This window comes from Carcharodon carcharias, chromosome 4, assembly GCF_017639515.1.
Source record: "Carcharodon carcharias isolate sCarCar2 chromosome 4, sCarCar2.pri, whole genome shotgun sequence".
NCBI classification, from domain to species: domain Eukaryota; kingdom Metazoa; phylum Chordata; class Chondrichthyes; order Lamniformes; family Lamnidae; genus Carcharodon; species Carcharodon carcharias.
This window is the reverse complement of record NC_054470.1, coordinates 165371469-165385382: the sequence shown is the minus strand read 5'-3', so window position 1 is coordinate 165385382 and position 13914 is coordinate 165371469. Positions and strand designations below refer to the sequence as shown.

Genomic DNA, 13914 nt, shown 5'->3' with positions numbered 1-13914 from the left:
ATGTTTGTAGTATATGTTGAAACAAACTAACAACCCAAACGTGCTAGTATATTCTCCTATAAGTATGGTGATAAAATTGTACAATGGCATCATAAAATGTGTATATGTACCTTTTCTAAATGATACCTTTAAAAACCTGTGTTCAAGGTTAAGATGTTAAGAAGACCTTATAAATTTACAATGAAAAGCAGTTCCTATTTTAATAGCATTTCTCATGGCTATATACACTGATCAAAAGACATTCATTTCTTTAGCAGGAAACAGCCCTCAAGACAGCCCAAGAAATTTCTCTCCTAGTGCCTCAGCTCATTTTTCCTTTGCTCGAAGGTGAGTAGAAGCAACATCTTTGCAAACAAGTAATATCTCTGACATTCACGCTGAGTGTAACCATGGCATTTTACTATGTTACAGAAGTGTATTAAACATACATTTTTGGATAAATTTTATATTATTCTAATTATAAAAATCCATTTGGCCACCCCAGGTGATTATATATGTAATCAGTACCTAAAAACACAGTAGAATTTTTTTTACTGTAGATTGCGGCATATAAGTCAACCTAGAGTATAAGGTGAACCCATTTTTCCATTGCCAAAAATCATGTCTAGGCCTATTTTACAATTAACGATCCACAAATTCACTCCATCCTCATCCATTCAACCGTTGTTATGGAAAGGCCCAAAAGCACCTGCAGGGAACTTGATTTTCGGCATGGTTTTGTGTTTGAATATTCCCATAGGTTTTAATTTTGTTCCATTGGCCATGCAGGCTAGTCCCACTGTGAACCTTGCCTTCTCATTTTCACTAGAACTTTTTTTAGCACCTAAGTTGAGTCGTCTTTTCTGCTAAGAAATGCTACACCTACAATAGGAGCCGGCCTCAATTTTTCACCTCAGAAATGCATGTTTTACTCACCTTATAAATTGGTTCATCGGATCAAGCAGACGATGCTAGCCATCTTACCAGTAAGATGGGTAAGAATTTAAGACGTGCCCAAACAGAGCATATTGACGAACAGAAAGGGGTCATCTGGCAAAAAGAATGAAGTACGAAGTTGGTTTCAAGCTAAAAATAACATCTGCTAATTCTTCAAATAAATGTGCTGCAGCGAGAGAAGAATGGAAGAAGAAGGAATCCACCCTGAAGAAGATGCCCAAGACCAAATGCGCCAGGAGAACAGGGACCAGCCACTGGCCTGATCTTGAGAAGCATGTGTCAGAATGGGTCCACAAAAATCGTTAGAATAGTTTCATCATCACCAGAAATGCAATGCGTTTATAGGCACTTAAGTGGGCAAATTCAAACCCCTAGTCCAGCAAAGATTTCTGAGTAATAGCTATTTGGTGGAGCCGCTTTGTGCTACAAAAATGACGAGTGTTGCAGCAGAAGACCAAGATCGTTCAGAGACCACCAAAGCATCATAATGTGAAAATTACAAGTTACCAGCGATTCATCATCAGACAGCAGCAAAACAGGAGTACCCACAATACCACATTGGCACGTGGTTGAAACACACACAAATATCGACATGCCCAGCAACCAAACTAGAGCGGAAAAGTTCAAAAAAAGTTCTAGTAGAAATGAGAAGACAAGATTCACAGTGGTACTAGCCTGCATGGCTGATGGAACAAGATTAAAACCAATGGGAATATCCAAACATAAAACCATGCTGAAAATCAAGTTCCCTGCAGGGGTTTTTGCGCATGCCCATGACGATGGTTAAATGGATATGGATGGAGTGAAATTGTGGATCGATGATGTGTGGAATAGGCATCCCAGTGGCCTACACTAAGAATACAGTTTTTAATGTGGGTCATGTTCAGATCCCATATGACCGATGAGATCAAGAGGTGCCTGCGAAGAAGCATCACCCACATTGCAGCTAAACCAGAGGGTCTGATGTCCGTAGTTCAACATTTGGATGTGTGCCTCAATAAGCCATTCAAGGATCATGTCCATACTGAATGGAACAGATGGATGGTTGATGGAGAAAAATCCCTCACCAAGATTGGAAATATACATGCTGCCCCTGTTGCTGTTCTGTGTGGTTTTGTCATCAAATCGATGCTATTAATGCACAAACTGTCATCAGAACATTCAAAAAATATGGAATATCTAATTCAATGGATGGAGAAGAAGGTGACTTGTTGTTGGGGGACAAACCTGAAACCAAAAGTGCCACACCTGACTCAGAATGAGATCCTTACGATGTCCTGGCAAATTGACTCGGAATGAATTTGATGAACTCTTTCCATCAGATGCTGAAGACAATGAGTTTGATGTGGTTAAAAGTATCCTTGTAGAATTAAGTCATTAAATAAAACATGTCACACTCATTTAATTTGAATTGCTGGTTTTTTTTCACATTTCAAAATGGTGAAACCCACAACAACACCAGCAGTTCCCATTTTATACTCAGTATATAAGTCAACCCCAGCTTTTGGAAGGATTTTTAGAGGCTACTTATACACCGCGACCTATGGTAGTTAAAATAACAGAAACAGTTGACATTGCTGAGGTCAGATTGATTGATTGTACTGTGTCTCCATTTTATAAGAGGTTAATTGATCTATATGAAACTCAAAATTTGAACAATTTGGGCCTATCAGTATGTTGGAATTGGTGGCCTTTTTGGAGTTTTGTAGAAAGTGCATGGACTGGAAAAGGGTTTACTGCCTAAACATTATTCTGATTTTGTCACTCATTATATCAAGATTGAATGTCTTAAAAGTATACATTTTGCCTTTGTTTTTCTGCCTCTAAACTATCCTGTGATACCCTTCAGTCATGGCCACAGAACTGACAGGTAATCTAGCATGGGGGTGGTTTATAAAAATCTTTGCATCATGCTACTCACTGAAGCAATTTTTGTCGGCTTTGTCATAACTTTTGTCTTTTTATTGTTTTTATTTTTGTTGTGAAATTTAACAATCTGTATTTTTACTTTTTTCTGAGAGAGAGAAAACTTGCAGGGAGTGAGGACAGTTAGGGGTTAAGCACATATTTTATGTAGCTCGGAATTTCATTTCTATTTTCTCAAATGCACCCATACAACTTGAGATTTTGCCACTGAATTTGGAAGCTACATATTTAATGAACAAACTTTAGCTTCTATCTAAATGTCTTCATTTTCTCTATTCTTGGAATGTTTATTGTTGATATATAAAGCAGATGTTTATTCATTTGAGGAGAGCCATTATAAGTTCTGTTAGGCTTCTGTCTGGGGAGGAGGTTGGAAATAAATTTGAGACTGAAACTCTTTGCACAAAGTGTAAAGAGGAAAAGTCAAAACTTTGGAGGTGGGGAAGAATATGTTTTGTTCTGTCAGGTTTCTAATTCTTAAAGCTATAAGTGTTTTTCAACAAGTTAATAATCTTAATTCCTTTGCCTATTCTTACCCTTTTACTCTTGCTGCCCTGTGCATCAGTCATGCTCCTTCCCTCAGGCTTCATTTTCTCATACTCTGCCATTCGCCTAGCCCAGACCTGACTATATCATCATCCAACTATAGCTGATGGATTTGAGTGATGAGTAGTTCTGAGATGTGAACCTCTCAGAGTGCTTGGGAGCCAGGTGTTGTTCTGCCTTTGCTTTCAGCCCACTCAATTTAAAATTTTTCACCAATTGCCCATGCAGTATCAAATATAGATAGAGCCAGATTTTGCTCCCAAAGTAACAATGAGGTTAATGCTGCTCGTTGTTATTTATGTGCAAATGGCACTACAACTACAGGCAAGGAGCAGGTGTGCTATTAAACGTAAATATGCTTAAGTTGCTGTCAGATTTGTGCTACTCTATCATTGGCTTTGCTGTCTCCATACATTTCAACGGAGAGGCAATGGTGTGACGTTGCTGTATTTGTGTAGTAGATCAAGTTTTAAATATCTTTTAACAATGTGCTAAGTGTTAGTTACTGCCAGTCAAATTTAACTGTTACTGTTGTGGAGGCTCATTCCTTCAGGATTTTATTGTTGTTAGAGATTCTAAAAGTGTAAATGTTCAATTTTCTTTTAAATTTTCTCTCCTTTCTCTTAATCCAATCTTTCTTTCCCTCTCTTCCTCCATACCTGATTTGACATTGAGTTCACCCACTCTCAATCATTACACTATTTATTTCTGTCTTCCAGTCTGATTGTTCAAGGACATTCAAAGTGGTTGCTTGCCCTGTTCCCCTGTTCCCTCAGATCCCAGATGTTTGGTTTCTCTCGCTGCAGTGTTATCAGCTCATGCTTTTAACAACTTGCCACATAAACATGTAAAAACTTAAACAAGTCTAACTAATGCCAGATGCTGTTAATGTCCTGCTACAGCAAAATCTGGGTCATATTCTTTGAAAAGGAATTATTGTTTGAAAGTATTTTTCTTTAAATTTCCTAACGTTCTGGATGTTGTATCATAAGTGCTTTATCGCCATTTGTGTTGTTTAACTTTTGCAGATAATTCTAATTTAGAAAATAATGCACTCTGAATTTTGATTTATGGCATTACTAACCTCCCTTTTGGACTGCATTTAGACTCCAAGCTTATGTTCTAGCTACAACATCCAGTGTGAAGTGAAACAACTTTTCACCTCTACCAAGGCTATAGTATGAAAACACACATCTCATGTGTTAAATAAAGAAATGATAAAGATAAATTGAAACTGTTGTCATTGTGGACGTTTAAGGTTAAATAGTCCTTAGTGCTGATAATGAAATAACTTTTTAAATTATTTCAGGAGTGATGGGCGTCGATGGTCTTTGGCTTCCCTCCCGTCATCTGGCTATGGCACAAATACTCCAAGCTCCACAGTGTCCGTAAGTTCCTTTTCACCTCATCTACATAAGCTGTCTTATCTCTAGCAGTGGTAGCTATAAAATTTTCAGGGAACGGACGGTACCCAGCAATTATTTGATGTCTTAATTTGCTCAAAGCTGAGCCTATTCATTGCATGCTGGCTAAAATAACACTGAGCATTCCAAGTTCTTGGTGATACTTTTTCCTGGTATGCTGGAGTGATGTGCTTCCATATATTCTGGTTTCTACGCTTTAGAAGCTGAGTGAATCGGGGATTCAATCTGACAAAGGGTTTGGCAGTCTTTAAGTGTTCCAAAACCCACTCAGTAAATAAAGCCACTTATCTTTGAAATCATTTTCTAATTTTTTTCTGAAGAATGCTAATACCAGATCCATCCTGAAAACTAATTTGGGTTGGATGGGAAATGTTGGCAAAATTCAAGCTGGAGTGAAGAGGTTAAATGTTGAGAAGTTTGTTCTTTGTTTCCCTTTACTGTTGGAAATCTTGCAATCTTTTCTGATGAGTGAAAGATGAAAAGCTTAGACAGCAAGTCTCTTTTTTTCAGCCATACCCAAGTTCTGTACGACTAAACGACAAAAATTAGCCATCTTCTATATTTTCTTATAGTTTGATGTTCTGTTAATTGATGATACTGTTCATTATTGGTCCTGTATGTGTTTCCACCAGGATCCTTGGAGCTTTCTTCATTTCCAGCATCCTTTTACAGTGAAAGGAATCTATAAATTGAATCTATAAATGTTTTCCCTGTGTTATTTTTCTAGTCGTCATGTTCATCTCAGGAAAAGCTGCATCAGTTGCCATACCAACCAACTCCAGATGAACTGCACTTTCTTTCCAAGCATTTCTGTAGTACAGATGCCATCGCCAATGATGAGAAACGCAGGCCTCCTTCAATGCGACCACGCTCCCGGAGTCTTAGGTTTGTAGTCTGTGGCTTAAGGACTAAAATTTTATCTCATTAATATTAATGAACAGCCCCGTTGTAAAGAAAAGTGATTTTATTTTTGCTTAAAATTAGGGATGGCTAGAATTTCAGTTGGTTTAAAAAAAATTAATGATGAGCCTTAATATTGCATGGAGTACACAGCAGGCTGCACGAAAGGGATTTAATCAATTCAATTAAAAAGCCAATTTCAGAATTTTTAAAATAATTCTTTCAAGTTGATAAACTGTTTCCAAATAGTGGGCTAAAGGGGAATGATTCTGATCCCAGTAGCAAAATATTTCCACATTTAGGATTTCTATCTGAAGTATATTTTTCCTCCCTCCCCCCACTACATCCTCCTTTAAATTAGGTATTATAGCCTTGCTGTCAAATATAGAACTAGTAGAATAATATGAAGAAGCTAAACCTTCCTGGACTCTATGGGCTGGATTTTCATGGAATTGGGGAGACTCCGCAGACCTTTAAAAATGGTGGGCGGGATCGGATTCTGGGATTCCCAGCCCCATACTCAGTACCCCCAATGTTCATCAGCTCACGATAAGGGTGCAGACTGGTGCGGGCCGCGAGTATGCACCTTGCAGTCCCAACTGGGCCGGCTACATTGCAAAGATAGGCACCTTCTAGCCCCCCTCAATTTTCGTGGCGTTGCGCCAACATTACAAGGACTCGTGATTCACCGCCCCTCTGAGGTGCCATGAATCATAGCATGGATGATGGAACCTTTTGAAAGGTAAGTTCAAAGGGTCTTACCCATGGCCCCCTAGGCCAACATATGTCCCTTTACTCACCCTCATGGCTCCTCGTACCCTCCATGTCAAGCTGAGAGCCCAAACATCCAGTATCCTGTTGAAACAGCTGTGCCAAAGGGAAAACATTGTTTGATTGACAGCTCTTTCTCTCAGATCTATTTTGTCAATTGCACAATGTTTATGTGCACAAGGTAAAGAGGTGTCAAGTGCTTGTAATTTCTGCCATTGATACTTTAAAGGTCTGGATGATTGACACCTTTACAGGGCTGTAGTAAAAGCATCATGAATTATTTTATTTTACAGCTTTTTCTTACATGCCATTGTTACTATAGGGTTCATTGGTGCTATGCAGAGTGTATACTGAGTAAATGGGCATGGAAGATAGGACCAACACCCCCCCCCCCCGAGAACAAAATCATCTTCCCAAGGCAAGCACACTGAGCCAGGAAATTTCCCAGCTCCCACCACCAGCCTCTAGGATAAAAATCTAGCTCGATGGTGAAATGTGAAAGTAACTGTGCACTAACTTTCCTTGATCTTGTCTGATTGGTAAGGATGAATTCTGACTCCCTTTGAATCTCTCCATTCCCATACATTTACTTCATAAGTGGGCTTCTTTTGAATTTAATGACTTAAATTATTTTTTCGTGTATTAACCAGGGAAAGTGTCAATTTGAAATTACCTTGGGCTCTGAACAGGCAACTTAGCCAGGGGCTTACTGCTGAAGTAGAAAACTTTTGACCTCAGGGATCCATTTATTGCTCTTTATAATAATTATTCCAAATGGGTCCAGGAATTGTAGGTCATCGCCTTTACTCTAAGTAGCACATGTTGGCTGGCAACAGAATCTAAAGCTGTTAGCATCGTTTCAGATCCTCTGTGTCTAGAAAAGTCTTGGCTGAAACTCCTAGACTACACAAAGAGCCGCAATTAGCTCTGCAAAGTCCTTGGAAAAGAATGCCTTCTGTCTCTCCCATTAAAACTACTTTTTCATGAAAGATTTGTCTTTGTGTTAGCAGTTGTTAAGTAATTAATAGCCACCCATATTTCGACTTCAGTATGTAATGAGGCTTGTTTCCAGGCTTTGTGATTTACACTTACCTCATCATTAACATCATCTATCTTCTTTGCCTGCAGTATAGTGTGTTCTATTCAAGATCACCTACATCTTCTCAGGTTGGAAGACTCAAATGTGGACAAGATGGATCTTAAAATAAAAAGCCAGTGGCTCCTTTGGATCCAGGCAATACATCATTTGATCAATTGACAGATCTGTTGGAGTTTATTCAGCACAAAGTACAATTCCTTATTGCCTCTCATATGGGCCTGGATTTTTCCTAAGACGGGTGGGTTGGGCGGGAGGCAAAAGTGGAGCCGATTGCCGTCTGCGATCGGCTGCACACGGCCAATTTACGCGGGCGGGCCAATTAAGGCCCGTCCAGCGCAAGACACGAGCCATAGTGCTCAGCACTACCTGTGCGGGCAGGGGGAGGAGGGAGAGTCGAGGCCAGCACGGAGCTGCCTCAGGGAGATTGAATAGACAATAAAAAATACTTTAATAAATTATGTTAACATTTATTTAAACATGTCCCCTCTTGTGACAGTGTCACATGAGTTGGGACATGTTTGTACAGGTGGGGAAATTATTTTATTGATTTTATAAAAGCTTCAGGAGATCTCATCACACCCGTAGATGAGGTTTCCTGAAAAACGCGAAGGCCGCTTGGGCTTTTCAGCTGCCCACCAACCTTAAGGTTGGACGGGCAGCGTTCTTAACTAGTTTAATTAAATTCTAAATGGCCCTAATAGGCCGTTGACATTTTGGTGGCCACACAGCTGACTCTGGCGCGTGCCCGCCGAACGAAATGTTGCAACAGTGCACAATGATGTCAGGATGCACGCCCGACATCATCGTGCATCATTTTACGCATCAGTGTTTCGGTGTCCCCCCCCCCACCGCACGCCGCCCGGAAGATTCAGCCCATGGAAAATCTGCAACACTAACTGGTATCAAGGCTCCCAAAAGAACTTAGAAGAATATTTGGTGGGGTTAAGGTTTCACTTTAGGTGCAATCAGTGGTTCTGTGGTAAATTAAGCCCGAGTTTGAAAAGTGTTTCCCCCTCTTACCCTGCCCCCGGCCTGTGGGTTTTTGCTCAAACTCAGTTCTTATTGCCTTATGTAAAATCTGGTGCATTTTAAAACATACTTTCTGAAAAATAAAATGTTGCTTTAAAATACATTCCTTGATATGTTTAGGAGTGCTAACTTGATAAAGTTTAAAGAATACAGCTGAAGATAGGCTTATCACAAAAAATAATAATTTTACTAAAAATGTTTTTTTAAATATACACAAATATTCACTAGTTGTATTGAGGTACAGTAGTCAGTTTTTCAGTAAATTAAAAAGATAAATTTCATTCAGAACGTTTTATTATGTTTCAACATGTACTTATTAATGTCCTTGTACCCAAAAGAACTAGCTTAATTTTTGAGAGTCTTCTCGAAGCCTGCAATTGATACAGTTAGCATCAACACCCACTGGATTCAAAATTGGCTTAGTTGGCAGAGGGTGATGACAGAAGAATGCTTTAGTGACTAGAAGCCAGTGGTGTACCACAGGGATCTGTGCTGGGTCCCCTATTATTCGTCATTTATATAAACGACATAGATGACTATGTGTGGGGTAGGATTATTAAGTTTGCAGATGACACAAAGATTGGCCGGGTGGTTAACAGTGAGGTTGAGTGTCTTGGGCTACAGGAAGATATAGATGGGATGATCAAATGGGCAGATAAGTGTCGGATGGAATTTAACCCTGAAAAGTGTGAGGTGATACACTTTGGAAGGAGTAATTTGACAAGGAAGTATTCAATCAACAGCATGACACTAGGAAATTCTGAGGAACAAAGGGCCCTTGGTGTGTGTGTCCATAGGTCTCTGAAGGCGGAGGGGCATGTTAGTTTGGTGGTGAAAAAGGCATATGGGACACTTGCCTTTATCAATCGAGGCATAGATTACAAAAGTAGGGAGGTCATGTTGGAGTTGTATAGAACCTTGGTGAGGCCACAGCTGGAGCACTGTGTGCAGTTCTGGTCACCACATTATAGGAAGGATGTGATTGCACTGGAGGGGGTGCAGAGGAGATTCACCAGGATGTTGCTTGGGATGAAACACTTAAGTAATGAAGAGAGGTTGGATAGACTTGGATTGTTTTCGTTGGAGCAGAGAAGACTGAAGGGTGACCTGATTGAGGTGTACAAGATTATGAGGGGCATGGACAGGGTGGATAGGGAGCAGCTGTTCCCCTTAGTTGAAGGGTCAGTCACGAGGGGGCATAAGTTCAAGGTGAGGAGCAGGAGTTTTGGGGGGGGATGTGAGGAAAAACATTTTTACCCAGAGGGTGGTGACGGTCTGAAATGCACTGCCTGGGAGGGTGGGTTGCCTTACATCCTTTAAAAGTACCTGGATGAGCACATGGCTCGTCATAACATTCAAGGCTAAGGGCCAAGTGCTGGTAAATGGGATTAGGTAGGTAGGTCAGGTGTTTCTCTCGTGTCGGTGTAGACTCGATGGGCCAAAGGGCCTCTTCTGCACTGTTAGATTCTGTGATTAGTTCAAATTGGGGCGGTGTTGAATTTTGTGGATGGGGCTAGCTTCCAGAGTGATGCTTTAAAAAGGTGTGCAAAAGATTGTGGAAACTCGAGTTGCACAGAACACAATTTGCACTTAAAATTCTATGATCTTTTGTACCAGTTATGTCAATACTGGGTGAATTGGACTGATTAAACTGCTTCAATCATACAGAACTCCTGGCCCCAATAGAAGCTGCACAGTCTTTGGTTCCTGCACCTCACTTCAGTCAAACGAGCTTTTGGCTCTCATACTAAATCCATCATACTTCGCTTATCCCCCAGAGCAGGCTACTCTTAGACCTTATCTAGACTGCATCTAAAGATATTTTCAAAATTAGAAATATGTTTGGAGAACAGATGGAGCTTTTAGGATGTGCTTGAACTTGAAGATAATGTGAACCTTAATGTAAATATATCCTGGTATATTTTCAGCATATCATTAATGACTATGGAATAAATGCATTCTTAAATGTGTTACAATGTCCTTTTTGAAAAGTAGTTCTATTTATTGCAATTTTTGTACTTCTGATATTCTGTAATTTTATATAGCCTAATATTTTTTAACAAACAATTCAAACAGAAATTCAAAGTGTTCTGCATGGCGTAAAAGCCTATTATATGTCATTAAATTAAAGCTGATGATAAAGCATTTGGAACAAAATGCATTAGTACAGCTGATACAGCTTAGGGATTGGCAATATATACCAGCCTAGCCAGCGATGCCCATATCCCATGAATGAAGAAAACAAAAGCGCTGTTGAAGAAAACATATTCTTTGCTTTAAGTGCTATATTTATACAAATAGCCATTTTGTGTTAATGTTTTGAATTATGTAGACAATTAAATCAGGGCTAATAAATCTGCATTCATTTGAAATGGCTTCAGATAATTGTTTTCACTTTCTTAAAAGTTGTGCAGACGTAGCATCTTAACCTTAAAAGCTGTAGGAAATCTACCTTTATATAGGCCAGATTGTGTTGTAAGAATGTTGTTGCTGCACTCAAGAGCATTTGCAGTTTGGTCTGATTTAGAACTGATATTTATCTGCTCTTATAAACAATCTGGCAGGACAAGGCCTGCCAAATAGTTTAGGGCAATCATGTTGTAGTTGCCACCTTTTTCATAGGTTCTCTGAGAGGAATCTCAAGAACAATTATTAAATCGTGTACTGAACAAAGTGGCTGTTTAATTTAATTAAATGTTATTTGTCTTGCTCGTAGCCCTGGACGTTCTCCAGCCTGCTGCGATAATGAGATTATCATGATGAACCATGTCTACAAGGAACGATTTCCAAAGGCAAGATTGTTTACAGATGATGCATTTCAAACTGTAGTAAATTATCAACATCTGGATGTGGTCACACACTTCTGCAGATCTTGTGCAGATTTCAAACTTTTATTTTGAGCCCTGGAAAAGCCATAAACATGTTTGCAGGCTTGTGGGGTGGACTTGCCCAGTAGCTGTCACCTTGGGTTTGCTTTGCAAAATGCATTTGAGCTTCGGCCAGGTAAATTTACCAAACCTGGACCTGATTGGCTGATTTACTACACTTGTTCTGTATTCAAAATGTACAGAAGGAAGCTAAAGAAGATTCATAAGTTAAAGATTCAAAACATTGGGCAGAATTCCCCCCCACCCCAACCCCCATCTGGGAGGGGGCGGGTGGAATTCTCCGATCAGCGGCCCCAATTGGAAGCACACCGCCATTTTACATGGGCGGGCCAATTAAGGCCTGCCCAGTGTGACATCCACAAGGAAGCGCTGAGCGCTCCCTGTGCAGACGGGGGGATTCCCTGAGCTGAGAGTGCGTTCTTTCACTCATGCGCATGAAAGAGCACACAGATCTTCCTGAGGCTAAGTGCTGCCTCAGGGAGATCGGCTCTATAATAAAAAATCTGAAAAGTAGAAAAAAAATATTTCCCTGACATGTTCCCTCATGTGATACTATCACATGAGTTGGGACATGTCCATCATTTTTAAATACACTTTAATTACATTTTTAAAAACCTACGTGAAACCTCATCCCGCCCGTGGATGAGGTTTCATGCTTTTCCTAATGCCCACCAGGGCTCCTGACCTGCCCGCCAACCTTAAGGTTGGAAGGGCAGGTCCATTAATTAGTTTAACGACTTTGTCAATGGCCTCAATTAGCCATTGACAGGTCAGCAGGCCCACAGCCGATTCTGCTGAACTCCTGTCTACCTGAAAATTTAAATGGGGCGCGGTGACATTGGGAGTTCTGCCTGACATCATCCCACATCATTTTACGTGTTGGTGAGCAGGCCCCTCCCCCCCTCCCCCCTGCTCACCGACTGGGAAATCCTGGCCATTAATTTGAAGGGAGAAAGTCGTGTTAAGAGAGCATGGGCTAGATTGTTTATAACAGAAGGAAAATCATAATTTAAAAAGTAAAGCTGAGACATGGAGATTGGGGGTATAAGGAATATCAAAATAGGTACAATTAATGTGTATTTTTAATTACCACGGCCAATGAAATGAAATACCGAAAGCAAAATAAATGAGCATTCCCAGCCTTTAAGAAGCCTTATTCCTGTAATTTTAGTATTTTAACATAACAAGACATTAGTTGAAAATAAAACTGCCCATCCCAAGATCTATTGGCCATCTTAAAAAAAAGTTGCTGAATCCAATCATTCATACATGTTCTAAAATGTGTATTTTATCAACAGTGGAAATACTTTTGGTGACATGCATTTCAAAGCTATAACTTATCTTGTAAAAAGGGTACGTTATGAAGAACCATTGTTAATGATTTATAGCCTGTAAGTGGCTGACCCGATGGAACACTTCACAAACTAATGAGCGTCAGTAAATTTTAGTTGCAGTGCATAACTAACCCATTTCTAAATAACCGTTATGGCTAACGAGTTAAATTATTTCCTTTCAAATGTATAATCGTTGACAAGTAAGTTTAGCATTGCAGTTTCAAAGGAAAGTCTTAGAATATTTTACGTATTATAAAAATGAGAATGGGTGTTTCTGAATTATTCATGTGCTAAGACATCAATTTTTCTAAGATTTTAATAATTTTGAGCTTTATTTGATACTTAACACATTAACCAAGTTGTTTCAATCCTTAGGCCACAGCCCAGATGGAAGAAAGGCTGCAGGACATTATCACTAGCTATTCTCCTGATAATGTTCTTCCACTAGCAGATGGAGTCCTCAGTTTTGCACATCATCAGATCGTTGAGCTGGCACGAGATTGCCTGGATAAATCCCGACAGGGCCACATCACCTCAAGATACTTCTTTGAATTGCAGGAAAAATTAGAAAAGTTGTTGCAAGAAGTAGGTATTTCCAAGTATGTTTTTTTTCTTTGACGAACTGGTAACAACAAATTTGATTTCTTGTGATGTGGAATCCCATGTGGCTGGATCAGGTAGGAGTGTGTGACCTGTAGCTGTTAGTTAAACCATTTAGAATAAGATGAACACACAAACAAGCCTTACAGCCTATCGGTGAAGGTTTCAAATAGATTTTGTTATTTCAAACTGGAGGAATTTTGCATTGAATAAGAATGGTCAAAGCTGTCTAACCATTACCAGTGTAGAATTTTAGAGTGGTTACAGCAAAGAACGTAGGCCATTTGTAAGAGCAATTCAGCTAGTCTTTCTCCATAGTCCCTGCAATTTTTTTCTCTTCAGCTTCTGATCCAGTTCCCTGCTGCACCGCACTCTCAGGCAGTGCATTCCACTTGCTGCGTAAAACAGATTTTCCTCATGGTTCTTTCTTTTGTCGATTGCCTTAAATTGGTGTCATCTGG

General features: G+C 39.8%; 1 protein-coding gene across 5 annotated transcripts in view; it reads left to right on the top strand.

The window, feature by feature from the left end:
• mast4 (microtubule associated serine/threonine kinase family member 4) overlaps positions 1 to 13914 on the top strand; it is a 528952-nt gene that overhangs the window by 430852 nt on the left and 84186 nt on the right. For 3 of the 5 annotated variants that reach the window (XM_041186028.1, XM_041186025.1, XM_041186027.1), the window contains exons 6-10: positions 258 to 327; positions 4718 to 4796; positions 5560 to 5717; positions 11348 to 11423; positions 13229 to 13438. In XM_041186028.1, coding sequence (XP_041041962.1) covers positions 258 to 327; positions 4718 to 4796; positions 5560 to 5717; positions 11348 to 11423; positions 13229 to 13438 — 593 coding nt within the window. Of the gene's footprint in view, positions 1 to 254; positions 328 to 2785; positions 2807 to 4717; positions 4797 to 5559; positions 5718 to 11347; positions 11424 to 13228; positions 13439 to 13914 lie in introns of all 5 variants that reach the window. The other 2 variants (XM_041186024.1, XM_041186026.1) reach the window with 2 other exon arrangements.